General features: G+C 37.2%; 2 protein-coding genes across 7 annotated transcripts in view; one reads left to right on the forward strand and one right to left on the reverse strand.

The window, feature by feature from the left end:
* The window catches only part of IKZF3 (IKAROS family zinc finger 3), a 100,402-nt gene extending 88,554 nt beyond the window's left edge, over positions 1 to 11,848 (reverse strand). The window contains exon 1 of one of the 2 annotated variants that reach the window (XM_023732818.1): positions 10,230 to 11,848. In XM_023732818.1, coding sequence (XP_023588586.1) covers positions 10,230 to 10,236 — 7 coding nt within the window. In that variant the 5' untranslated portion in view covers positions 10,237 to 11,848. The remainder of the gene's footprint in view (positions 1 to 10,229) is intronic. The other variant, XM_004378041.2, reaches the window with a different exon arrangement.
* Positions 11,849 to 14,266: 2,418 nt separating this feature from the next.
* On the forward strand, positions 14,267 to 23,889 carry ZPBP2 (zona pellucida binding protein 2). 5 transcript variants are annotated; one of them, XR_002824369.1, is made up of 9 exons: positions 14,283 to 14,466; positions 14,612 to 14,677; positions 15,847 to 15,972; positions 16,629 to 16,790; positions 18,350 to 18,568; positions 19,108 to 19,190; positions 21,807 to 21,987; positions 22,541 to 22,882; positions 23,730 to 23,889. XR_002824369.1 is itself a non-coding variant. In XM_023732820.1 (8 exons), exons 1-8 carry the CDS (start codon positions 14,415 to 14,417, stop codon positions 23,747 to 23,749), a joined length of 909 nt encoding a protein of 302 aa, XP_023588588.1. In that variant the 5' UTR covers positions 14,267 to 14,414; the 3' UTR covers positions 23,750 to 23,889. The 5 variants fall into 5 exon arrangements, 2 of the variants coding, with proteins under 2 accessions (XP_023588588.1, XP_004378105.2); XR_002824371.1 differs by having other exon boundaries at positions 14,348 to 14,363; XM_023732820.1 differs by lacking the exon at positions 22,541 to 22,882 and having other exon boundaries at positions 14,267 to 14,466.
* The last annotated feature ends 1,392 nt before the right edge of the window (positions 23,890 to 25,281 follow it).

Below are 25,281 nucleotides of genomic sequence, written 5' to 3' on the forward strand. Positions count from 1 at the left end.
TGTTAACCAATGTCATAAAACAATATGTGTACTGACTGTTTAATGAGAAACTATTTGATCTGTAAACCTTCACCTAAAGAACAATAAAAAAAAAATTTTTTTAAAAAAGCAGTCCAATTAAAAAAAAAATAAACAGAAGACTTAAGTACTTCAGGAAAAAGGATATCCAAATGGCCAATAAACATATGAAAAGGTACTCAACACCACTACTCATCAGGAAAATGTAATTTTAACCATAATAAAATACGACTACTCACCCATCAGAATGGCTAAAATTAAAAAGACTGACTGACAATACCAAGTGTTGCCAAGATGTGGAACAACTAGGCCTCTCATACATGCTAATGGGCGAATAAATTGATCCAACCACTTTGGAAATCTGTTTGGCAGTATGCATCAAAGTTAAACACACACCTACCATATAATCCAGAAATGCCAGTTCTAGATATAATTCAAGAGAAATGAATATATATGTTCACCAAAAGACATGTACAAGAATGTTCATAATATAGACAAACACTGGAAACAACCAAATGTCCATCAACAGTAGAATGAATAAACAAATTGTAGAACATGTATTAGGTGCGTCTGACCCAAGCCATGGTATTTTCAATCACCTCATATGCATGCGAAACTGGACAAAGACTAAGGAAGACCGAGGAAGAACTGATGCATTTGAATTACAGTGTTGGTGAAGAATGTTGAATACACCATGGACTGCCAGAAGAACAAACAAATCTGTCATAGGAAAAGTACAGCCAGAATGCTCCTTAGAAGTAAGAATGGCAACACTTCATCTCATATACTTTAGACATGTTATCAGGAGGGACCAATCCCTGGAGAAGGACATCATGCTTGGTAGAGGGTCAGCTAAAAAGAGGAAGACCCACAATGAGATGGGCTGACACAGTGGCTGCAACAATGGGCTCAAACATGGCAACGATTGTGAGGATGGCGCGGGACCTGGCAGTGTTTCGTTCTGTCATACACAGGGTCGCTATGTGTTGGAACCGACTAGACGGCACAGTAACAACAGAATATTCGTACTATATACTAACAAGAAAGTGTGAACTACTAGTGAATGTATCAACATGGATAGATCTCAAAATATTGCTGAACAAAAGAAGCCAGACACACAAAAAAGCACATACTGTATGATTCTATGTATATAAAATTCAAGCACAGGAAAATTAATCTATGATGATAGAAATAAGAATAGTGTTTAGCTTGGGGTGAAGGGAGGTATTAACTATAAATGGGTACAGGGAACCTTCTGGGTGATGCAAATGTTCCATATCTTGATCTGGAAGATGTGAATATAGGTAAAAATTAATCAAGCTATACACATAACAAGTGTTATTTTTATTCCTTAATTTTTAAAAAATCTACAGAATACTCAAAACATTCTGAAATATCTACAATCTTAAACCTTAGAAATGCAATTTTCGCAGTCTCTTCCCACTTTTGAAAAAAGTTTGAATTTCAAAGGCTTCTCATGATTCTTCTATAGAGTCTTTACAGATTATATCTCTATCAATCATCCACTGAATGGGCTCCAGTTAGCTTAAAAAATTCTCATGATGAAGAAATCGATTTACATGTTATATACCAACTAAAAAGAAGATTTTTTTGGTGATAGCTAATTCCCCAATCAAACTTTTCTAAGAATTGAGATTTTAAGATGTGTCTCAATTTTGGTCTTTGTTTTTTTCAATAAACTTGAGCACCAGATACTATAAGTGTCACTAATCTTTGGAAAACATAAAACAAAAACAAATAAACAAAAAACCTCTCTTGATCTACATCTCCCTCAGCAACAGGGCCACTTATTTCTCTGCTTCATCTCATAGCTAAACTTCTGGAAAAAATTGTTAGCATCAATGTTTCTACTTCCTCTATTCCCATTCCCGCTTTAACCACTTCAACTTGGTTTCCATCCCTACCACTCCACAGAAACTACCTTTGTCAAAGACAATAACAAATTTTATGGTGCCAAAGCCAACACACACTTCCCTCATCTTAGTGATTTCTTAGCCACAGCTGACCACCCACTCCCTTCATGAAAACACTCTCCTCTCTTGAATTCTGTTCCACCACACTGCTGGTTTTCCTCCTGTCTCCCTGGCCGCTCCTTCTCTTTTGCTGACTCCTCCTCCTCTAGCTGACTACTAAATGAGGTATTCCTCAAGGCTCAGTCCTGAGCCCCCTTCTCTCTCTTTAGGTGATCCCATTCATTCCCATGCCTTTAAATATCATCTATGTGCTAAGGATAACCAAATTTCTGTCTAGCTGAAATTCTTAAAAAGAAAGGCTCACCCACCCTGCCCTTACCATTATTTTCCATATTAAAAAAAAAAAAAAAAGTTGCTATTGAGTCGATTCAGATTCCTGGCGACCCAGTATGTGTCAGGATATAAATGTGCTCCATAGAGTTTTCAATGGCTGGATCTTTTTTTTCCCAGTAGATCACCAGGCCTTTCTTCCAAGGCACCTCACATTGGACTTGAACCTCCATCCTTTTGATTAGCAGTCAAGTGCGTCAACTGTTGGACCCTCCCAGGGACTCAGACACAGGATTAACAGTAGAGAAAACATGTAACAGTCTGAATCAGTAGTTTTCAAAATGTGTTTTATGGAACTGCAGGGTTCCAGAGGGCTGCCACAGGTATTGTGACGGGGAGAAAAAAAGCGCCAACAGCTAGGTAGGCCAAGCCATGACCTCTTGCATCCTTGACCCTCTCAACTAAAACACCACACTTGTACCTGTCCCACATAAAATTTTAGTATAAAAGGGTGTTCCGTTGCTAAAAAAAAAATTGTCTTGCTTTTGGTGTCTCATCCTAATTGTTGCTGAACTGTGAGACTGACAATGGAATACCTCAAGAGCATCATATAATCATTAGGTATCACTGTATAGAGTAAGAGCTTTATGATCTATAAGTATATGAATTCTTAATATCACCTTGTTTAATCATTATTTGTCCTATTGCAGAGTCTATCTCCCTCCTCAAATTAGATTACGTATAAAAATTTTGTTACTCCAGTCACATTTATAAAATTTTAATATTTTCAGAGAGTTGGCAAAAAAAGTTTTATTTTGAGGTCAGAGCATAAATTTACACACCAATGATCTTCAATGCATTACAATTCAGTATTTATGTGAAATTTGAATGAAATTTAAATAAAGTGAGCCCCTAAATCACATCTGTGGAGCTGTCTATACTGTATATAAACATATAATCAACTATTAATGAGCACTATAAGTTGGGGTCAAGTGATTTCTTAACTACAGAGATAAAGGCAGATAATGGCAAAAATGATTAGTTGTTAAATACAAAAATTAGTTACTTCGTTGTCGGACTGGAACAATATTGTACATCAGCTGTGAAGTAACTCTACGACTATAAAAAATGTTTATAGGTTGGTGAGAGTAATTTTTTTCTATTCATAGAGTCTATATGACTACTATTACAGGAAATTGTTCTGATGTGACAAATATTCTGATAATAGTTAACAGTCTTTCAAACAAACATCACTTTGGAAATCAACTGCTACTATTATGATAAAGAACTCAAATACATTATTCTCAACAACTGTAAGAATCAAAACATTTGTTGTGAAGAAATGGTTTATTATGGAAATTTCAGTGCTTCACTGAAAAAAGAAATGTAGCAAAACTTTTAAATGAATTTAGAAGTTAGGAGATGCTATATTGCACTGCCCAGGGCAGAGATAATTTTGGATTAGAAAAAGGTAGATAGTATCCATCCACATCATTACTCATAATTCAAAAACCTCATTTCAGTCAACACTTCAATCTCTTCCACCAAACCTTTAACAGCACTTCTGACAAACCAGCAAAATTAACCAGTTTCATTGTCACTGTTTTCCTTCCTCTGTTGACCATAATAGCTGCACAAATAAACAGTCAAATGACCAAACACACAGGCAATTCATTCATTAATTTACTCATTAAATATGACTGTAGTCCTACTACGTGCTGGAGACGGGGCTGAATACTATTTATCACCAGTGATAAAAAAGATCCCTACACTTTGGAATCTGACCATTTAGAAAACGTTATAAGTGTATTAATGATCAAAATATGCAAGAAATCTAGTTAAATAATCCTTAGATAATTAAGAGTAGAAAATATACTCTTGTATTGTTTCGTTAGTGGTATTACTAAAATGTTTTCTATTTCTCTTTTTTTTTAATGCTTCCTTTATAAACCCATAAATAATCTGAGGTCTTAAGTATACATTTCATGTATTTTGGAGATGTTAAAGAGTTCAACCTTGAAGCTCTTCTTGGCCAAAATTTCAAAAGAAACACACAGACTCCACAGCTACAATAAGAAAAATTTCAACTCTAAGAACACCCATGAATAAATATGAACTTGTGACATGCTGCCAATTCATTGATACAAAAATCAGCAGGTAGGCTGATTTTGGAGTCCCTGGGCAGTGCAAATGGTTAAATGCACTTGGCAGCTAACCAAAAGGCTGGAGGTTCCAGTCCACCCAGAGGTGCATTGGAAGAAAGACCTGGCGATCTACTTCCAAAAAAATCAGTCTTTGAAAACTCTATCAAAAAAACAACCCTTATGGAGCACAATTCTATTCTGACACACATGGCATCTCCATCAGTTGGAATCGACTTGACAGCAAAGCTGATTTTAATTATTGACAATGAGTAAAAAGTATTGCTCCAGAAATACATTTTATTCTGTTTCATATCCACTATTAAATATTTAGCTTTTTAATGCCTCCTAGATCGGGCACATATCCAATATAATATGATATCAACTCTATATTATTTTATTTACTATATACCACTTTGGATCCCTGGTGGCACAGTGGTTAAAGAATTTGGCTGCTAACCAAAAGGTCAGCAGTTCAAATTCACCAGCTGCTCCTTGGAAACCCTATGGGGCAGTTCTACTCTGTCCTATAGGGTGGCTATGAGTTGGAATCGACTCGAGGGCAATGGGTTTGGTTTTTTGGTTTATACACCACTATGGAGTCTAAGAACTTAAATTTTGGCTGAGAAAATTATCTCATTTAGGATCCCTGGGGATTAAAATATTTTGATGGATTACATAGTAATAAAAATTAACAGTTATACTATAATTATTTTTTCATAATTTTATCTTTTTTTTAATGATTCAAAACGCCTTTGTTGTTGTTAGTTGCCATCAAGTCAATTCAGACTCATGATGACCCCATGCGTGCAGAGTAGAACTGACCCACAGGGTTTTCAAGGCTGTGACACTCCAGACACAGACTGATAGGCCTGTCCTGCGAGGCGCCTCCGGGTAGGTTAGAATCACCAGCCTCTCAGCTAGTAGTCAAGGTCTTAACCGTATGCGACACCCAAAGACTCCTCAAAAAGTCTCAGGATCATCCTTATGATTTCTAATTATTCTAAATGTACCAATTAATGGAGACTTGTATTTAACAAGGACTATTTTTGTGTGTTATCAAGTCAATTTCAACTCATAGTGACCCTATATGGCAAAGCAGAACTTCCCCATAGGGTTTCCTAAGCTGAAATCTTTACAAGAGCAGATCGCCAGGTTTTTTTCTCCTGAGGAGCTGCTGGTGGGTTCAACTGACCACCTTTCAGTTAGCAACAGAGTGAAAGGCTAGATAGCAGAAAAATAGCCCTAGTGGCACAGTGGTTAAAATGTTCAATTGCTAACCAAAAGGTCAGTGGTTCTAACCTACCAGCTGCTCTGTAGGAGAAAGATGTGGCAGTCAGCTTCCGTAAAGATTTACAGCCTTGGAAACCCTAGGGGACAGTTCTACTCTGTTGTATAGGGTCGCAATGAGTCAGAATTGACTCGACAGCAATGGGTTTGGTTTTGAGTTTAGGTGGCGCAAACGGTTTTCACTTGACTATTAACCTAAGGGTTGGCAGTTTGAACCCCACAGTGGTCCTGTGAAACAAAGGCCTGGTGATCTACTTTGTTAAGATTACAGCCAAGAAAACCCAATGGAGCAGTTCTACTCTGTAACTCGTGGGATCCCCAAGAGTCAGAATTGATCCAACAGCAATAGGTTTGGGTTTTGTGTGTGTGTGTGTTTTTTTAGAGATAGTAGAATGCACTGTATGTCCTTGTGATGTTTAGGGTTTCCTTTCACAATAATAATCCACAAAAATATTTATTGAGCATCTACTACAGACTGGTTTCTGTATTAATCACTGAATTCTTATACATGGTCTAGAAATACAGTTTGAGTCAGGCACCAATTAATTGGATATCTGGTAAAAGATCTACCAATAATCTTTTAGTCCTAAATAAGTACAAATACACACATTTATATATAAATGAAAAGTTTATAATGACGTATTAAAAAGTTTATGCTAGCTTTACGGCACTATCTATATCATCCTGATTGGGAAGGCAAATTTCTGCTCATAATTTGATTCATATTTTAAGGGACTAATATCTATTAACTAACCGATGTAAAGTTAATAGATTTTACTTTGATAGTCTAGCCAAAAGTTCAATAACATTTTTGTTTTCTAAGATTTCTTTTTCAGTTACACCATTTAAGTACTTTTTAAAAAATTACCGAGTTCTATCAAAGAATTGCTAGCCAATCTCCTACCCATAAAAATTATTTAAATAAGATGTATCACAATAAGTATAATGATAATTACTTTTTAGCACTATTTTCTTAATTGAATGCAACAAACTCAGAGGCCTTCTATGAACTAGGAACTGTTCCTGGCACTGAGGATACAAAAATAAGACACAGTCTGCTCTCAAAAAGTTTACAGACCAGTGGGGAAGATAAACAAATAAATCGATAAATAATTTCAACACAATGTGGTAGAAGTATGCATAGAGAGGAGAGCTTTTTAGCTTAGGTGAAGGGAGGTAAAGGACTGGGTAGGGGCCATGGCCAGAAGGCATCAGGAGGAGGTTACCAAAGGGAGGTCATCTGCAGAGCCTTCACGGTGATGATGCCTGAACAGAGTCTTAAAAGACAAGTACACACAACCGGGTAAAGAATGGGGTGAAACTTTAGCAAACTTACAGATGTGTGCAACAGTATGCTGAATTATAGGAAACACAAAAGGAATGTTCCAAAATTATCTTCTACTAGGACCCCATGACCTTTCAGGGGTTTTTCTTAGAACTCCTTTACTATTTCATCCTCTATACATTCATAACAGAAGGCAAGTAAACTCCACCATCTGGAGGCTCCATCTCTGTTAATCTCAACCATCCAGGGCACAGTAAGGGACCTAAAAACGAAAAATGGCTACCACAGAATCCATGTGATAAAAAGCAGAAGCTGACATCAAAAAGGAGACAAAATTTGCACAATAATCTGGGAATATTTAGTGTAGGGGCATTCAGCTTTACACGGTTCAAAACCCTCGGTGAGAACATATTATAGAATATATTACCAGATGGTCAAAATAGTGACCTAGGGTCATCAAAATAATGTTATGGCTTGTATTCCTTGTCTACAAAGCAGGTCTATATAATAAATACACTTAGAATGATCTCTAGCCAATATTGTTCAAATAAAAAGGTTTTACATTAACTGAGGAACCTGCCATTACCTGTGAAATTCATATTTGTGAACCACCTCATTTCCCAGCCATATCAGAAAAAAGAAATGTTATTACAGCACAGATAATAAAATTTAGCAATACATGAGTCTTTGGATAGAAAAGATTTAGGGTCACAAATATGTAAGAAAAGAAAAAAGTTATAGCTTCTGATCATATGGGTTAACTCTTCACTTTTGCATGACAACATTTCTACTTCAAAAGCCTATTTCATCTGACAACTTCACACACAGAAAGTCTCAATAAATGTCTGTTGATGAGTGAAAAGTTGAATGGATGATAACAAATGACTTTATATGCTTTAGGAATGACTGACTATACAGTCTCACATTTCATAATAAACTGTAGTATATTAACTTGACCCACAAATTAGGCAGAAAATAAATGTATTCCATAAAATATTTGACTTTCTTGCATTGCCAAGAGAGGTACCCTATAGGCCAAATCTCTTATTCTAGATTGAGACCAAAATATCAAGATAATAAAAAAAAAATACTTTAAATATCAAAGACACAAGCCAGATGAATCAATTTTGTATGGCTATAATCAACTAGATATTTACTACAACAAATAACTCTGTCCTCAAGGACCTAACATTAGAATAGCTGAACTGGAATTTTTCCATTAAACATACTATATACCATCTATCTCTGTGGACCTATGAATCTAATCTAGTTACCTAAACTCACAACTATAATCTGCATTTTATTTCTTTCCATTTATAAAGTCTGTACATTCTGAATTAAATTTTGCGTAAGTTTTCATTTCTTTCTTATTCAGGGACTCTTCATCCAGGTTTATCTAAAAGTTTCTATTAGGGGATTAAAAACCCACTACCACCAAGTCGATTCCAACTCACAGCGACCTCATAGGACAGAGCAGAACTGTCCCATAGGGTTTCCAAGGCTGTAAATCTTTACGGAAGCAAACTGTCACATCTTTCTCCCTCCGAGCAGGTCGGTGGTTCGAACCACCAACCTTTTGGTTAGCAGCCAAGTGATTTAACTACTGCGCCACCAGGGCTCGCTGTTAGGAGATTAGTATCCTAAATTATGTTATTTAGCTAATAATTCTTTATTTCACATTAAATAAATGAATTTGGTAGTGTTAACATTTACAGAGAAACACTCCAATTTCCATGAATTGACATGATTCTCTATGTTAGTCTTGAGAAGCGATATGGTTAAAATTAGGAAAAGATAATGTTGGGGTATTGATTTATAACTTCACAAAAGCAAATTAATCAATTCATTTGTAATAGTTAAAGTATGAGAGGTTTTTAAAAAATTATATCTTTCATAGTATATAGCAATCTAACTTTTTTCCTTTTCTTGGCCAATGAAACTTTCTCACGTTAAAAATTACACTTCATAAAATGTTCAAAGCACAAATTTTTAGGAGTTATTTCTTAAACCCCGATAATTTTTAAAACTGAAAGGCATAAAGAGTTTTTCATGTGAGAAAATACTTGAAGCGTTAATCAGTAATGGTCATTTAAAAGTCCTGTTTAACAAATACATACAGTTCATTGTTTTATCACTTGGCATTTTACTTAGAGAAAAAAATATTTACATGGGCCAAGGTGGTAAAAATATTTGTAAGCTTATCCATGTACAAAGTGAGGATTTAGGACTATAATGTCGCACTCAATAATATCGTGAAACAAAAGCCTTACTATATTTATCGTGTGTCCCCAAATATCTAATCATATTTTAAAAACTCCATATACTCTAGAACTAAAGCTACCAAAGATCAAGGGGCAAATATGAGATCCTTCAATTACAATGAAATATTCATGATATTCACCCATATTATTTATAAAAATTAACATCAATAAGTTGATTCGGTATTAGCATCTCATTTATTAATAGAATGAATACTTCTCACACAAATTCTGATTTTCTAAATATCACCACCTCCCCCAACATGAGCTGCATCTGCCATTTTCAAGGTTGTAGAAACACTTGCTGAAAAGACTACTGACGAGTTTACACCACCAGTGTGAGATTTTAGTTATCCCAAGGAAATACATACTGAAAGTTTTTCAGAAGGATGGTTTTATGACTTTCAAAATTAATTCAAATGGAACTTATTGTGAGCCTGATTTTTGCCTCGGGTAAAGAAAGATCATGAGAAGATCAAGTTCCAAGGGAACTTCAAGTGCTAACCACTTTAAAATTTACCTTTCCCTATTTACCCTTAGGAAAAAAAGAGCAGTCACCGTTCATTCAAAACATGTAACTCAGATTAGCCTAATTCCAATGGGCACTGAGGCCACGAAAATAAGCATCCACAAGAATTCGTTATTCCACCCCAGGTTTGCTGCCATTTCAGAGACTCCACATAAAAACGCTCTTCCACTGCAGAATTAGGGTTGACCCCTGAGGTCTGACAACCCCTAAGAAAACTGTGGAGAATTTACCACTTTCCAAAGTTAGGGTGGGGATGGGGGGGGTGCAAATGAGAGCTGTGTGAGAACTGACAAGCTCTGCCCTCTCAAATACCTCATATTTACTTCTGACAAAAGAAATAAATAGAAGCAAAACCGAGATTCATTCAGAAGGAACTCTCCCCGCTCGGTGCACCGGTCGAGCTTTTCAAAGACCCCCAAGAAAAGAAGCGGTCTGGAGGCTCACCTTCCATGTCGCTGCCGGGCTGGGCTGGGCTGCAGCTGCCGCTCTGGCTCCTGGGCCGCTCCACGTGCTCCTGCCGTCGCCGGGACGCCGCGCGCAGCTGGCGGGAGATTCCCGGCGTGGGGAGTCCCCGGGATCCGGCCGCCGCGTCGGCGCAGATTCAACTAGCCAGGAGCCGGCGACTGGCCGGTGCGCGGAGTTAGAGCGGCGCTGGCTGGCGGCGGCTTTAAAGAACGCTTACCGCGGAGCTGAGGTTCCGCGCCTCCAGCCCCCTTTTGAATGTCAAACCCGAGAACCCCGATAGAGTGGAAATGGCGCATCAGTAAATTGTCTCACAGTGTCTATTTTAGAAGGATAACGGAATAGAATAATATTGTCACATGTGGAGGGCGGGGGATCCGGGTCGCTTTTTAGCAAGCTTAATTAAGTTCAAAGAGGCTCGTCTTAAATCGAGCAAGATGTGGAACTTTTAATCGTTGTTTAAATTTAGGAATGATAGCCATGAATACAATCAATGAGAACTCGCTTCATTCTAAGTATTATTTCTGGTTTTTTTCTTCCACAGTTTCTTATTTCACATGATATAAGTTCTTGTCCAAGTTTTCGGAAAGCTCTAAGATACTTCAAAAGGATTTTGGCACTTTTATCAATTCAACCTTTTCATTTTAGGAAGCAATTGGCTCACTTTTGTTTTCCCTCTGGGAACTGCTTCGTTTGTTCACCACTACTCAAAGAACACTATTCATTCTATTTATGTGTGTTTATTTTCTACTACCTTGCCTTCTTCCAAATAAGATCTGAGACAGCTTACAAAAATACATATACTAGATCAGAAAAGTAAGTAAAGAAAGCAGAGCTGGGGGGTGGGGGCAAATGGTTAGATAGTAAAAATAACTCAAAGATCTTAGTATACAGAGATGTACCAGACAACATCTTTTTCCAACATCCTCTCTATTTTATAGAGGTAAAGCACACATTTGACTGCACTGAGGGCAAAGGGGAAGTGACCACATAACAGTTTTTCAAAAGCAGAACTTTTCTTCACACTGAGGTCTAAGCGACATTGCTCAGGTGATAAAGATACCCAGTATGTTAAAGTGGACAATATAGGAATGATTCTCGAAAAGGTCACTGCCACCTTGTTTGAAAATGATATTGTTAGTATATGCAAATATATTTCAGACTTAAGTATGGGGTTTTGTGCATCAGCAGATCATATCAGAAGAAAGCAACACTTACAAGTGCATGTTGTAATTGACGAATTTAGTTTATTGTAAATAATGCCTTGGCATAAGAGGTCAATATACAGTTTTTTAAATGAGTGAAGAGCTTGCATTGGCTTTGTTTAAGATCATGGCAACACAGTAGCATTTCCATAGCTTGTTTGGGCTGGAGTTATACAGGATAATATCAACTTTAGAGAAATACTCTAAACATTAGGTCTAATTTTAGTACTGAAACGGGAAATTTGTTGTTAGTTTCTAAAAGCAAAAATAGCACATCAAAAGTAGCAGAAGAGGAACTGGAAAATTTCACAGGGATGATGTGAGGATGAATAGTTATTTGATTATTAAAAAGTCGTAAAGAACTTTTATCTTCCATTACAATGTTTTTAATAAATATACTTAAATAAGAGTGGAACAGGTTAAAAATAAAAACAAACCAAACCTGTTGCCATTGAATCTATTCCAACTCATAGCAACCCTATAGGACAGAATTGAACAGTCCCATAGGGATTCCAAGGAGTGGCTGGTGGATATGATGAACTGTGGGCCTTCTGGTTAGCAGCTGAGCTCTTAACCACTGCACCATCAGTGGAAAGTGTTACTACTCTTTAAACACCTAACTCAGTATTGAGTATTTCAGACTCCAAAGAGTGATGCATAAGGAGATAAAAAAAGTAGATAGGTAAAATAATTTATGTAGCTACAGCATGAAAAGGCGGAAAGATGAGTAACTTTACAGTGGAGAAACCTGACAAATACTATCTCAGCTAGGTGATCAATGTTAACATCAACAGTGATGTCATGTTGATAGTATGTACCCTTGATATGATGTGATGTGAATGACAGTTTGCCTCTGTAGTCTTCCTCCCAAAAACCCCATAATCCCAGTCTAATCATAAGGAAAAAATCACACAAATTCCAATAGAAAGCTATTTACAGAATACCCGACCAGTATTACTCAAAACGATGAGGTCATCAAATACAAGAAAAGTCGTAGAAACTCATAGTCAAGAGGAGCCAGCAGACATGATGACTAAATGTAAAGTGGTGTCCTGGGTGGGATTACAGAACAGAAAAAAGGACTTAAGGTATAAACTAAGGAAATATGAATAAAGTATGACCTTTAGTTAATAATGATGTGTTAAAATTGGCTCATGAATGTGAGAAATGTACCATACTAATATGTCAATAATAGGTAAAACTGGGTGTGGGGTATATGGGAACTATATATTCTACATTTTTCTGTAACTCTAAAACTGTTCTAAAATAAAAATTTTAAAAAGTGGATGGGTAACAGGATCATCTACACTCAACAGGCAACTACTACTCATTTGGTCACGTCTCTTCTCATAGGATTAAAAGTTTATCACACAGGATTTACAAGGATCAATTACTTACAATAACTAGGAAGCTAATGAAACATATTGTGAGCTTATAACGTACTTTGAGTAAAACTGGAATAACAAGCTTTTAGAGAATGGAGGATATTGCCTAAATTTGTCTTCATTATCATCACCTTAAGAACAGTTGAAACTAAACCATGAATCTAGACACGGTAACCCAAGATGGATGGATCTGACTCACTGAGTCACATTTCAATGCTTATGCTTGACAGATAAAAATTAACAATGACTAAAAATGAAATTACTGACAAAGGTTGCTCCTAGACCATCTCAGATAGTCCAAGTACTGACTCTGCTCAAAGGAAATAAAACTGAAAACCCTTGATCTCACTCAAAATAATCATTCTGGTTTAGCCCTGTCTGAACCGTAGGCTCTCTACTTACCATCCTACTCAAAACCACAACTGAGGGTGTCCCTTTGCTAAGAACTAGACAGCTCATTGGGAGTTTCAGCCCACCAAACTAGGACAAAGGACAGGGGCATGATCTCTCTTGGATCTGATCTTAGCTAATTGTCCATCTCCATAGGAAAAGCAGATCCTGGCGTCTTGCCTTTCAATTGGGCCCTTCTTTTAAACCAAGTTTACTTCACAATCCTAGATAACTTTGCGTGGGAGTCTGTCAACATTGTCTCATATTCGAAGTTGAAAATGAAGATTAAACGTTCCTCTGGAGTAGGAAGACCCGGAGGCTCTTTGCTAGAGGACTAGTGGTTCTTCAGGGTCTTGGTTTTGTGAGTAGAATTGTTAGGTAAAAATTAGGTGTGAGAGTTTGAAAAACATCGGGCACCGTTTCAGAGTTTATGAGAAGAAACCTGTTGCCGTCGAGTGGATTCGGACTCCTAAGGACCACACAGAACAGAGCAGAATTGCCACATTGGGTTTCCAAGAAGTAGCTGGTGGATTTGAACTGCGGACCTTTTGGCTAGCAGCTGAGCTCTTAATCACTATGCCACCAGGGCTCTGGCATGAGAAGGGCACAGAAAATCTCCACGCATGGCTCTGCTTCACGTGAGGAAGAAATTCTCACAAGCTTCTCCCAGCCTCAAGCCTACTGTAATCGCATCCCCCTGCCCTACCGCCATACTTGGGACTCACGGTGTTCTCTAAAGAAGTCCCCGAAACGCGAAGCCTTGGGTTATTTTCCTTTACTGTTTTTGTCCCTCAGAGAACTAAGAACCCGCTCACTTAACTAAAACACCGGGAGCTCAGGAAAATGGCGCCAGGCCAGAGGCGCGAAGCGCCGCACGACGGCAGCCGCGTGGACGCAAGGGGGCGGGGCACTCGCTTCCCGCGCACTCACCTAGCGCCCCTCCGCCCCGTCCGCGCCCTGACCCGCGCGCGACCTCGCCCCCGCGCGCGTCGCCCCTGCGCGCGAGCCCCCGTAACACGCATGCGCTCTCCGGTGCGTCGGCTCCCGCGGTAGCGACGGACGGGTAGGGGAGCTGACCTCGGCAGTTTGCTCTGCTTTGTGGAGGCGAAATGGGGAGGTGTTGGGCCGGGACTGAGGTAGGAAGGCGCCCACCCCTCGACGCCTCCGGCGACGCTAGCCCCTGAGCCATGATGCGAGCGTGGGTCCTACTCTCCGCGGTGCTCTGGTACCTCACAGGAGGTGGGGCTCCTCCCGCCCGGCCCCAAAGCCTCTCCCTTGTTCCCCAGGTTCCCGGTCCTGCCTCCTCCGCTTCGCCCCGCCCTGCCCCGCTCTGAGCTCTGGCTGCTCTTCTGCCTAAAAAGTCAGTGGTTTCTTTCCTCCGCAGTTGGATGGCAGCGTTCTGCCTTACAAAATAAGAAAGGCTTCATTTATGGCACGCCAGGACACCCAGGTAATAAGGACCTCTTCATACGCAGAGCCTATCGGAAGAGCCGGGGGTGCCTGGACCTGCTAAGGTTCTTCCCGCTGAGGGAAAGGGAGCGAACATTTTTTGAACACCAACTGTGTCCTCGGCCGTTCACGAAGGTTGCCTCGTGTCATCCTCACAGCGACCCTCCGCCTTAGGTGTATCACCTTGCCTAAAGCTGCACAGCTCGTAAGGAGCTAGGGTTCATTCCAAGATCTCTTTCTCTCATGCCACCTCACTGCCAGGTTTCTTTGCTGCTTTGCAACTTGAGAGACCAAGTTCAGACGAGTGATTCCCAGGGCTGGAAGTTCCCCCGTTTGGAACGCCCTTGTCCCTCCCCTTGTTAACTGGAAGAACTCCTCCATATTCTTTAAGGCCTCCCTCAAATGTCATTTATCACTCAAATGAAACTTTCCCACACTCCCCCCCTCCCCAGGAAGATTACTCAGCTGTGCTGCTCGATAACTTTGAGCCATTTCGTAGCAGTTGTCATGATTGAGATCCCTCCATGTTTGATTGCCCCACTAGATTGTAGGATAGTGCCTTAATATGCTCACTCTGGCATTCAGTAGGCTTTAAAATAAGTTATCTTGTGGGACTGCGTTGGTTCGGAGCGTACTACTGCTGCTTCCACCAACTCCGGAACAGAATAGGTAATTGCAGAAAATGACTACGATCTTCTGGTATTCCCCACATAGGCTTAATTATTGTTTTAAACAGGAAATTTACAGTTAAATATCAAAGTCCCTATAGGGATGACAATGGTCATCTTTAAAATAGTTTTGCAAGGAACAAGCCCACGTCTTTTTCTACTGTCTTTAAATTGATTCCACTAACCCTTCAAAAAATTATGATTGGAGTGAGTTTTGAATCAGTACATTAAAGTGAACTTCTAAATGTATCATGTACATTTTTATAAACAAAATTAAAACTATAATATCAGCAAAAAGAAAAGTAGCACGATTCTTTAGCAGTCTAGAGTTTTTAAAACTTCCTATGAAAAGTAGAAATTAGACTATCATTCTAAATGATAATGATATAGCTGATTTTTAAAATAGTGAAATCCAAAGAACTAATCAGAGTATCTCTGGGGGAAAAAATGGTAGGAAATATATTTCTGAATTTTGCTATATAATTATGTTATTTTGTCACAGTGAAAATATATGTAAAATTACATCAAAACAGTCCAATCCTTGTCTGTATGGATTCTAAACGTGCTAAAAAAGAAACAGTGGACCCCACTTATGTATGGATTGGACCTAATGAAAATAAATTAACAGGTAAATTATTTGATTTTTAATATCTTGATTTTTAATGATGTGAAAATTTTTTAATAAAGCACTTTAGCTTATTAGAAAGAGCAAATTGAAAATTAATTTTAACTGAATTTCACTTGCTACATGCTTAGTCAAATCATGTTACATCTCGGTCTGGGCCTTATTTTCTGTTCAGACAAAAGCAGACTGGTCATTTTTACTTATGTCCCAGAGCTGTAGTAGATCAAAGTTTTTTATAAAAACCTGTAATTTATTCTTGTAGCACCTGTAATAGGAGATGAGGTATCTAGTATGTAATTTTTCATGATGCTAGAAGAGTGTCTTAGAATATAAGCATTATAAATTAATTTCTGTCTTATGTGAAAAATTGTGTAGTACTACTGGGCAGTGTAATCTCATTTCCTGATTACTAACATAAACAGTCAAAACTAGATGCCAAGAAATGAATTAAAGAAAACCAATATATATTTCAAAAGTATACTTACTTCATGTGGTTTTCCATATAGTAATATGACAGAATTAAAATTTTGTTGGATTTTTGAAGTGAAAATAGTCCATTAATTTACTTTTATTTTTGTATTGTGTTATAACTACATTTACTAAATAATGTTTGAATTGTTATATATTAAATTATCAAGTTGTTTACTATATCTGTTTAGGAAACAATCGAATAAATATAACTAACACAGGAAAGCTGATGGTGAAAGATTTTCTGGAGTCTTTGTCTGGACCTTACACATGTACTTTTTCTTATAAATCTGTCAAAGCAGAAACTCAAGAAGAAAAGACAGTAAAGAAAACATATGAATTTATAATGTTTGGTAAGAATATAAGCACATTTTAATTGGTACATTTAGTTTAAATCAGAATTAAATGTATGGTTTCTTCGTTTAATTAAAACGAGTCTGTTATATAAAATCATTATGACTTACGGAGTATTTTGGGTGTATTTGACCAGGCAAACTCTTAAACTGACATTAAGATAAAAAACCAAAACCAAACCCTTTGCCGTAAAGTCGATCCTGACTCATAGCGACCCTATAGGACAGTAGGACTGCCCTGTAGATTTTCCAAGGCTGTAAATCTTTACAGAAGCATGCTGCCGCATCTTTCTCCTGTGGAGCAGCTAGCAGTTAGTGGGTTTGAACCACCAACCCCTTGGTTAGCAACTGAGTGCTCAACCACTGCATCACTGGGTCTCCTTGACATCAAGATAAACAAAAACAAAACCCACTGCCATCAGGTCGATTCCAACTCATAGCGACCCTATAGGACAGAGTAGAATTGCCCTGTAGGATTTCCAGTGAGTGGCTGGTAGATTTGAACTACTGACCTTTTGTAGCAGCCATAGCTCTTAACCACTGTGCCACCAGGGCTCCTCATAGTACCAAAAGCCAAAAACCAAACCCGTTGGCATCCAGTCGATTCCGACTCATAGTGACCTTACAGGACAGAGTAGAATGCCCCATAGGGTTTCCAAGACTGTAATCTTTACAGAAGCAAACTGCCACATCTTTCTCCCAAGGAACAGCTGGTGTCTCTGAACTGATAACCTTTCGGTTAGCTGCCGAGCACTTAACCACTGCACCACCGGGACTCCAATGTTTAATTAAAAAACCAAACCAAACCCACTGCCATCCAGTCGATTCCAATTCATAGCGACCTCATAGGATTTCCTTATAGAAGCAGGCAGCCACATCTTTCTCTCGCAGAGCCACTGGTGGTTTTGAACTGCTAACCTTTTGGTTAACAATCTGTTGCTTTAACCACTGTGCCACTATGAGTCGGAATTGACTCGGCAACAGGTTTTTTTTTTTAATTAAACATTGAAGGAGCCCTCATGGCACAGTGGTTAAAGCACTCAGCTGCTAAATGAAAGATCGACAGTTCAAACCACCAGCGGCTCCTCAGGAGAAAGATGTGGCAGTCTGCTTCTGCAGAGATTTACAGCCTTGAAAACCCTATGGGGTAGCTATGAGTCAGAGTCGACTCGATGGCAGTGAATCAATGTTTAATAGGCCCTGTTTAATTCTACAAAAGCAAATTCATGATGTTTTTCACTGGACTTTTGCTGACAACGATGACACTTTATGCAAATTAATACCTCCCAATCTTTTTTTTTTTTGACACTGTCAACTTTTATCTATATAACCAACCTACAGAAACCATTTCTCCTCGTGTACTGAGTAGATAATATATCAGATGAAGATAATATTTTTCATTAAAGTTACTAGTTTTATATATTTCTGTAAAGATTAACCGATAAAAACATTTTATTAGATAAGTTTCTATGATGAGATTTAATATGTGTTATTTGAAAATTGGTAGAAGATGTTATGCTAGGCACAATTGTTTTTATTCTCATCTTTTTTTTTTTAAGCTTATCGGGAGCCTGATTATTCATATCAGATGGCTGTACGTTTTACCACAAAGTCTTGTGTAGGAAGATACAATGATCTGCTTTTTAGAGTGCTGAAGAAAATCTTGGATAATTTAATCTCTGATTTGACATGCCATGTCATAGAACCATCATATAAATGCCATCTTGTTAAAATTCCAAAACATGGCCTCATACATGAGCTTTTTATAGCCTTTCAAGGTAAAAATATTTTGAAATATTTCTTTAACTTTGTGAGTAGCTTAGTCCTAAACCATAATAGATTAAAAAATTAATTATCATATTAATATGAGATATCTTTTAAGTAGTAGGCCTTAAATGTTTGTTCAACACTAAAATATATTACTGGTCTTAGCTTGGTTATGGTTTTAAAAATTAATACTAATTATTTACCTTCAAATATAGTGTTGCTTATCTTTTAGAAGTCATCATCATTTTATAGAATATAGTTTTTAATTATGCAGCTAATGCATTATAATTTCTTACAGAACTTAGTAAAAGGGAGAAACCAAACTGAAGTTATTTCTTTTTACTTTGAAGCATTGTAGTTACTTCCTTTAGCCCCCAGATGGAGTGAAATCATAGTGTATAAATTATTCGAATTGTGCACCTTACTTTATTACTAGGATTAGATAAATGTATGCATACATGCATACTGAATTCAGAGTTTACAACTTTATTGAAATGTTTAGAACATTTTAGAATCTCTTTGTGAACCTATCATTTTTTTCCCTCTCCAGTTAATCCTTTTGCACCAGGGTGGAAAGCTGCATGCAACCAGTCTGTTGACTGTGAAGATAACACTAATCGTAATATCCTCCAGGTAAGAATTTCAATGTAAGGGCAAAGTATTTGAATAGTCAATAAAGGGATTTTAAAATTTTTATAAATACTTCTGTTTAACAAAATAATAAATGCTGGCGAGGTTGTGGAGAGACTGGAACACTTATACAATGTTAGTGGGAATGTAAAATGGTACAGCCACTTTTGAAATCGATTTGGCACTTCCTTAAAAAGCTAGAAATAGAAGTAACATACGATCCAGCTATCCTGCTCCTTGGAATATATCCCAGAGAAATAAGAGCCGTCACATGAATAGATATATGCACACCCATGTTCATTGCAGCACTGTTCACAATACCAAAAAGATGGAAACAACCTAGATGCCTGTCAGCGGACGAATGGATAAACAAATTATGGTATATCCATGCAATGGAATATTATGCAACAATAAAGAACAACGATGAAGCCGTGAAACATAACATGGAGGAAGCTGGAACTCATGCTGAGTGAATTTAGTCAGTCACAGAAGGACAAATATTGTATAAGACCACTATTATAAGAACTCAAGAAAAGGTGTAAACACAGAAGAAAACATTCTTTGATGGTTATGAGGGTGGGGAGGGAGGATGAGGGTTATTCACTAACTAGATGGTAGATAAGAATTATCTTAGGTGAAGGGAAGGACAGCACACACTATAGGGGAAGTCAGCACAACTGGACTAAAAATCAAAGGTAAGAAGTTTCCTGAATACAATCAAACACTTTGAGAGACAGAGTAGCAGGGGTAGGGATCTGGGGACCATGCTTTCAGGGGACATCTAGGTCAATTGGCATAAAAAAGCTTATTAAGAAAATGTTCTGCATCCTACTTTGGTGAGTGGCATCTGGGGTCTTAAAAGCTTACAAGCAGCCATGTAAGATGCATCAGTTGGTCCCAACCACCTGGAATAAAGGAGAATGAAGAACACCAAAGACGCAAGGGAAGTATTAGCCCAAGAGACAGAAAGGGCCACATAAACCAGAGACTTCACCAGCCTGAGACCAGAAGAACTAGATGGTGCCCAGCGACCACCAATGACCACCCAGACAGGAAAAACAACAGAGAGTCGCTGATGGAGCAGGAGAAAGGTGGGGTGCAGAACTCAAATTCTAGTAAGAAAACAGACTTAATGGTCTGAGACTGGAGGAACCCCAGAAAGTATGGCTCCTGGATTCTATTAGCCCAGAAATAAAACAATTTCTGAGACCAACTCTTCAGACAGGGATTGGACTGGACTATGGGACATAAAGGGATACCGGTGAGGAGTGTGCCTCTTAGCTCAAGTAGATACAAGAGACTAAACGGGCAGCTTCTGCCTGGAGGTGAGATGGGAAGGCAGAGAGGGTTAGGAGCTGGTTGAATGGACATGGGGAATCAGGGCTGGAAAGGAGGAGTGTGCTGTCACAGTCTGGGGAGAGCAGTTAGGGTCATGTAACAATGTATGTATAAATTTTTGTATGGGAGACTAACTTGAAATGTAAACTTCATCTAAACTACAATAATTAAAAAAAAGAACCTAATTAAAAAAATATTTCTGTTTATTAAACATCTTAAAAAATCTATTTCTCCAAGTTGTGAGTATTTATCAATAACAAAGATATTTCTAAGTAAGTAGCTTTAAATTATTCTTTAAAAAAAACTTACATATATAAAAAGCATTGTTGGTTTTTGCTTTCAGCTTTTTAAACTGAGTTTGTGAGATTCATGGCTATGTCAAGATGTGTTATTTTGGAATAATACATCTGGGATATTGTATATCTCTGCCAGGTTAAAATATTATATATTGTATTTATGACAGAAGGATGAATCCTTAGTCTTTGTTCCCCAAATGGTGATTGAACAACAGCTTGAAGAACATCCTTTCAATCATGTCATCCTAGGTTAAACCAGTGGTTCTTCCAAAATTAGTTCTTCCAAAATCTGTACTGATCATAACAGTTTTTCTCTCCTCTGCCATTCTCAGAGGCTAAGAACATAGTCTGAAAAATCCCTTCACTCCCCTGGTCTGGTTCCTGAGCCCATACTATTAATGCTGTATATGGCTTACGGGTAGCATTCAGTTAGTGTTAGTAAACTCTGTGATCAAAAAATGAAACAATTTATATAACTAGTTTGAAATGCTAATTAGAGAAAAGTCTAGTTTTCTATTTTTCTTGGCTCTTTTTCCTTAACAATTACATATGTTTAGAAATAATGAACTCCTAGTTACCTACATATGAAATGGTCATGTTGTAAATAATTTAAGGCAAGTTTTTCATTTTTTTTTTTTTAAATCTCAGTTTAGTTTTTCTTAACTATTGTACATGTGAATTGCCAATAATTGATATGGTCAAGCTAGGCTAATTTTAGTATTAACACACAACTTTTCAGGAGTGTGGTGTAAAGCATGGCATGCTTATAGTGCATTTCATCACAACTGATATAGGAAGAGAAATTTGTTTCATGGTTTACTAATTATACTTCTCTCTGGTATTTTTAAATCTTAGGGAAGAGATCAGATAGAAGAATTTTTTCGGATGGCATGCTTATAGTGCATTTCATTGTAGCTGATATAGGAAGAGAAATTTGGTTCATGGTTTAGTAATTATACTTCTCTCTGGTATTTTTAAATCTTAGGCAAGAGATCGGATAGAAGAATTTTTTCGGAGTCAAGCATATATTTTCTACCATGACCTTAATAAAACTCTACCAGCTATGCATTTTATAGACCACAGTTTTCAAGTAGTACGTATGGATAGCTGTCGTCCAGGCTTTGGAAAAAATGAAGCTATGCACAGTAATTGCGCTAGCTGCTGCGGTAATTATGAAATATAAATATCTAAATATTTAAATGATATAGTCAGAAGAATAGTTGATAATTAATTGAATATTCACAGTGCTTCGCTTACAAAAAAATCATATTTAGCTAAAGGGAAGTAAAAACTCAAAGCCCACATTTCTAAATATAATTGTCTTAATGTATATTAATTCTTCCCAATGTACTCACTGTATTACAAAACATTTCTATAGTATTCTGACTTAAGCTACTATACTGTGAAAAAAAACCAGAATGGTCTTACCTAGAAAACAGATTGAAATAAAAACTCATAAATGGGGTACTCAGAAGATACTGTGTAATGCTGATACTAAAGAAAAAAAGAGTTCGTATTTTAACTTTCTCCTGTTTTTAAGATCATCAGACTACAAAGTTTGAAACTCACAGATAATCTCCCACAACTTAATTGGCTGAACATGACTCAGCATAACATAGATATAGAAATGAAGTGATATTGAAGACAGATTTATACTATTGGTATAGAACACCTCTGACAGAAACTATTATGATCTGCCCCATGTGTTTTCCTCTACAGTGGTTTGTAGTCCTGGGACTTTTAGTCCTGATATTGATGTTACTTGTCAGACCTGCGTTTCCATCCATATCTATGGAGCTAAATCTTGCCCATAAACTTCAGACAAAAAACAATATGAAGACTAGAGTGAAAGCCCTGTTACTTGCTTGTGGAAGTAGAAGACACAAGATGATTTGTTCATATTCCAAAACGTCATAGAAGCATCATAGATAGCTCCATTAAGTAATACCAGTAAGACCAAAACATTGGAAAACATACATTTTAGAAACTTTAAAAAAAATAGTTGACATGGCTTTTCTAAGAAGGCATTTAGTCCAATATCTCCAGTATACAAAGGAAAGTGTAAGTATTAGTGGATGATTTTTAATGAAATATGTTTTCTTGTTTACAAACAGAATCTAACTATTGCTCTGTACCTAAGACTATATTAAGGTCAAGAATAGTAGCAAAGTGTAATATAATAAAAACTTCATGCTTTCGTATATTAATTTGTTTGAAATCACTCTTACATGATATATATTACCTTTTAATTAGAACCAAAGAAAGTTATTTGTTTTGGTCCTTTTTTTTTTTTTTAAATAATTAAATAGAATTTATTTTTTAGTAGTTTTTAGATTTACAGAATAATTGAGCAAATAGTACATAGAATTCTATATCCCTACCCCAATCCTGCACCCTCATTCCCCCTAAACCCGCAGAGTTTTCCCCATTATTAGCATCTTGCATTAGTATGGTACATTTGTTACAATTAGTGAACCAATATCAATATATTATTATTAACCATAGTTTATATTAAAATTCATTCTTTGTGTTGTGTAGTTCTTTGGGTTTTAACAAATGCATAATGACATATAGACACCATTACAGTCTTGTCAAAGAGTGAATGTTACGTTTTATGTTTTTCCTCATAAACTACCAGTTTTTTAATGCAAAAAGTACAAACATCTCAAATTCATGTGTGTGTATTTGTATCTTCATATAAAACTTCAACACCTTTGTAAAAGAATTGCATCTAACTTTTGAATTTATATGTTTTTGAGCATCCTTCATAAGCATTTATTATTAATTGTTGGCATTATAATAATGATAATAGTTTTCCTAATGTAATTAACCCATAGTCTTGCTGTGGGTAGATTTTTTCAGGAAATATCTTTTATATACTTCATTCATTCTTTCTGTCTTTGCAAAGATTTCTACAAGTCACCTTGAGTATGGCTGCTGAACCATGAAAGCATTTAAAAAGACAATTATTCATCCTTACTGATCCAAAACAAGTGTCTATACTATAATCAAAACATTAATAATGTAAGAGATGGGAGACTCTTCTGTTCAGATTCACTGAGCCCCTCAGGCCCGAGATGAGGAAGAAAAAAAAAAAGCAACATTTGTCTCGGGATAAATTTGGGGTTTTGTTTTTATTTTTTGTCTTTTACTTATTTTTTAAGTACCTGCTTTTCCTTCTTTTTTTTAATCCTGTGTGTGTGTGTATGTGTGTGTGTGTGTGTAGGTAAGAAAGGGAATATTAGAAAATACAATTTAATTGTATCTATTACAACTGTTGAGAGGAAAGTAGAGGCTTAGAAGACGAGGAAAAGTAAGTAAGAAGGGAAAAGAAAAGGAGAGGGAGTCAAGGAGGAGACCTAGGCTTCATAAACATCTTAGCAGCTACCCATTGCTTATAGAATAAAGCATGCATTCTCAATTGAGGTGACATTTCCCTCAAGGAGATAAAAATTGGTTCAGGGAAGTGGATCTTAACTATTAACAATGGTTTGTGGTTCTCCAAAGAGCCATAGTACATAAACAGATACACGGTATGTCTGTGGTGTTAAAATTTCATGGGAATGGAGGCTATTGGGGAGGGAAAAAGTCTAAAAGTAAAGGGGGAGTGATTAAAAAAAAAAAGTTGAGAAGCACTACAATAAAGGGTCAGACTTTAAAATTGGCATTCAAGGCCCTCTACGGTTTGGTTTCAATCAACCTTTTCAGCCTTGACTCCTAGCATTTCTACATTGGGTGACAGATTAGACTAAGTTTCTGAGATCTCTTCCAGTTCTAAGATTCTAAGAGTCTTTTCTCAGTTTGAACCCTTTATCAGACAAATCTTGCTGTCTCCTAGACAGACTGGGCTCATTCTTCAAGTGTAGAATGCCCTTCCACGTTGACTCCACTTCTTCAAAGCATTTGATTCTACTTTAAAGCTTTCCACTCCACATACATGGATCACTTCTTTAAATTTATCCTCCCCCTCACCGCTAATTGTAGTACCTAATCACACTTTTGTTATCATTTACATTTTTGAGCTTTTTTCCTCATTTGTAAAATTGAGGGATCTGTAACGTACGTAGATTACAAAGCAGTCGTGTGAACAGGACAAGGGGATACTGCATGGCTTAAAGTTAGGAAAGGTGTGTGTCAGGGTTGTATCCTTTCACCATACTTATTCAATCTGTATGCTGAGCAAATAATCCAAGAAGCTGGACTACATGAAGAAGAACGGGGCATCAGGATTGGAGGAAGAATCATTAACCTGTGTTATGCAGATGACGCACCTTGCTTGCTGAAAGTGAGAGGACTTGAAGCACTTATTGATGAAGATCAAAGACTACAACCTTCAGTATGGATTACACCTCAACATAAAACAAAAATCCTCACAACTGGACCAATAAACAACATCATGATAAACTGAGAAAAGATTGGAGTTGTCAAGGATTTCATTTTCCATGGAACCACAATCAGCA

This window comes from Trichechus manatus, unplaced genomic scaffold (genome assembly GCF_000243295.1).
Source record: "Trichechus manatus latirostris isolate Lorelei unplaced genomic scaffold, TriManLat1.0 scaffold00054, whole genome shotgun sequence".
Lineage (NCBI taxonomy): Eukaryota > Metazoa > Chordata > Mammalia > Sirenia > Trichechidae > Trichechus > Trichechus manatus.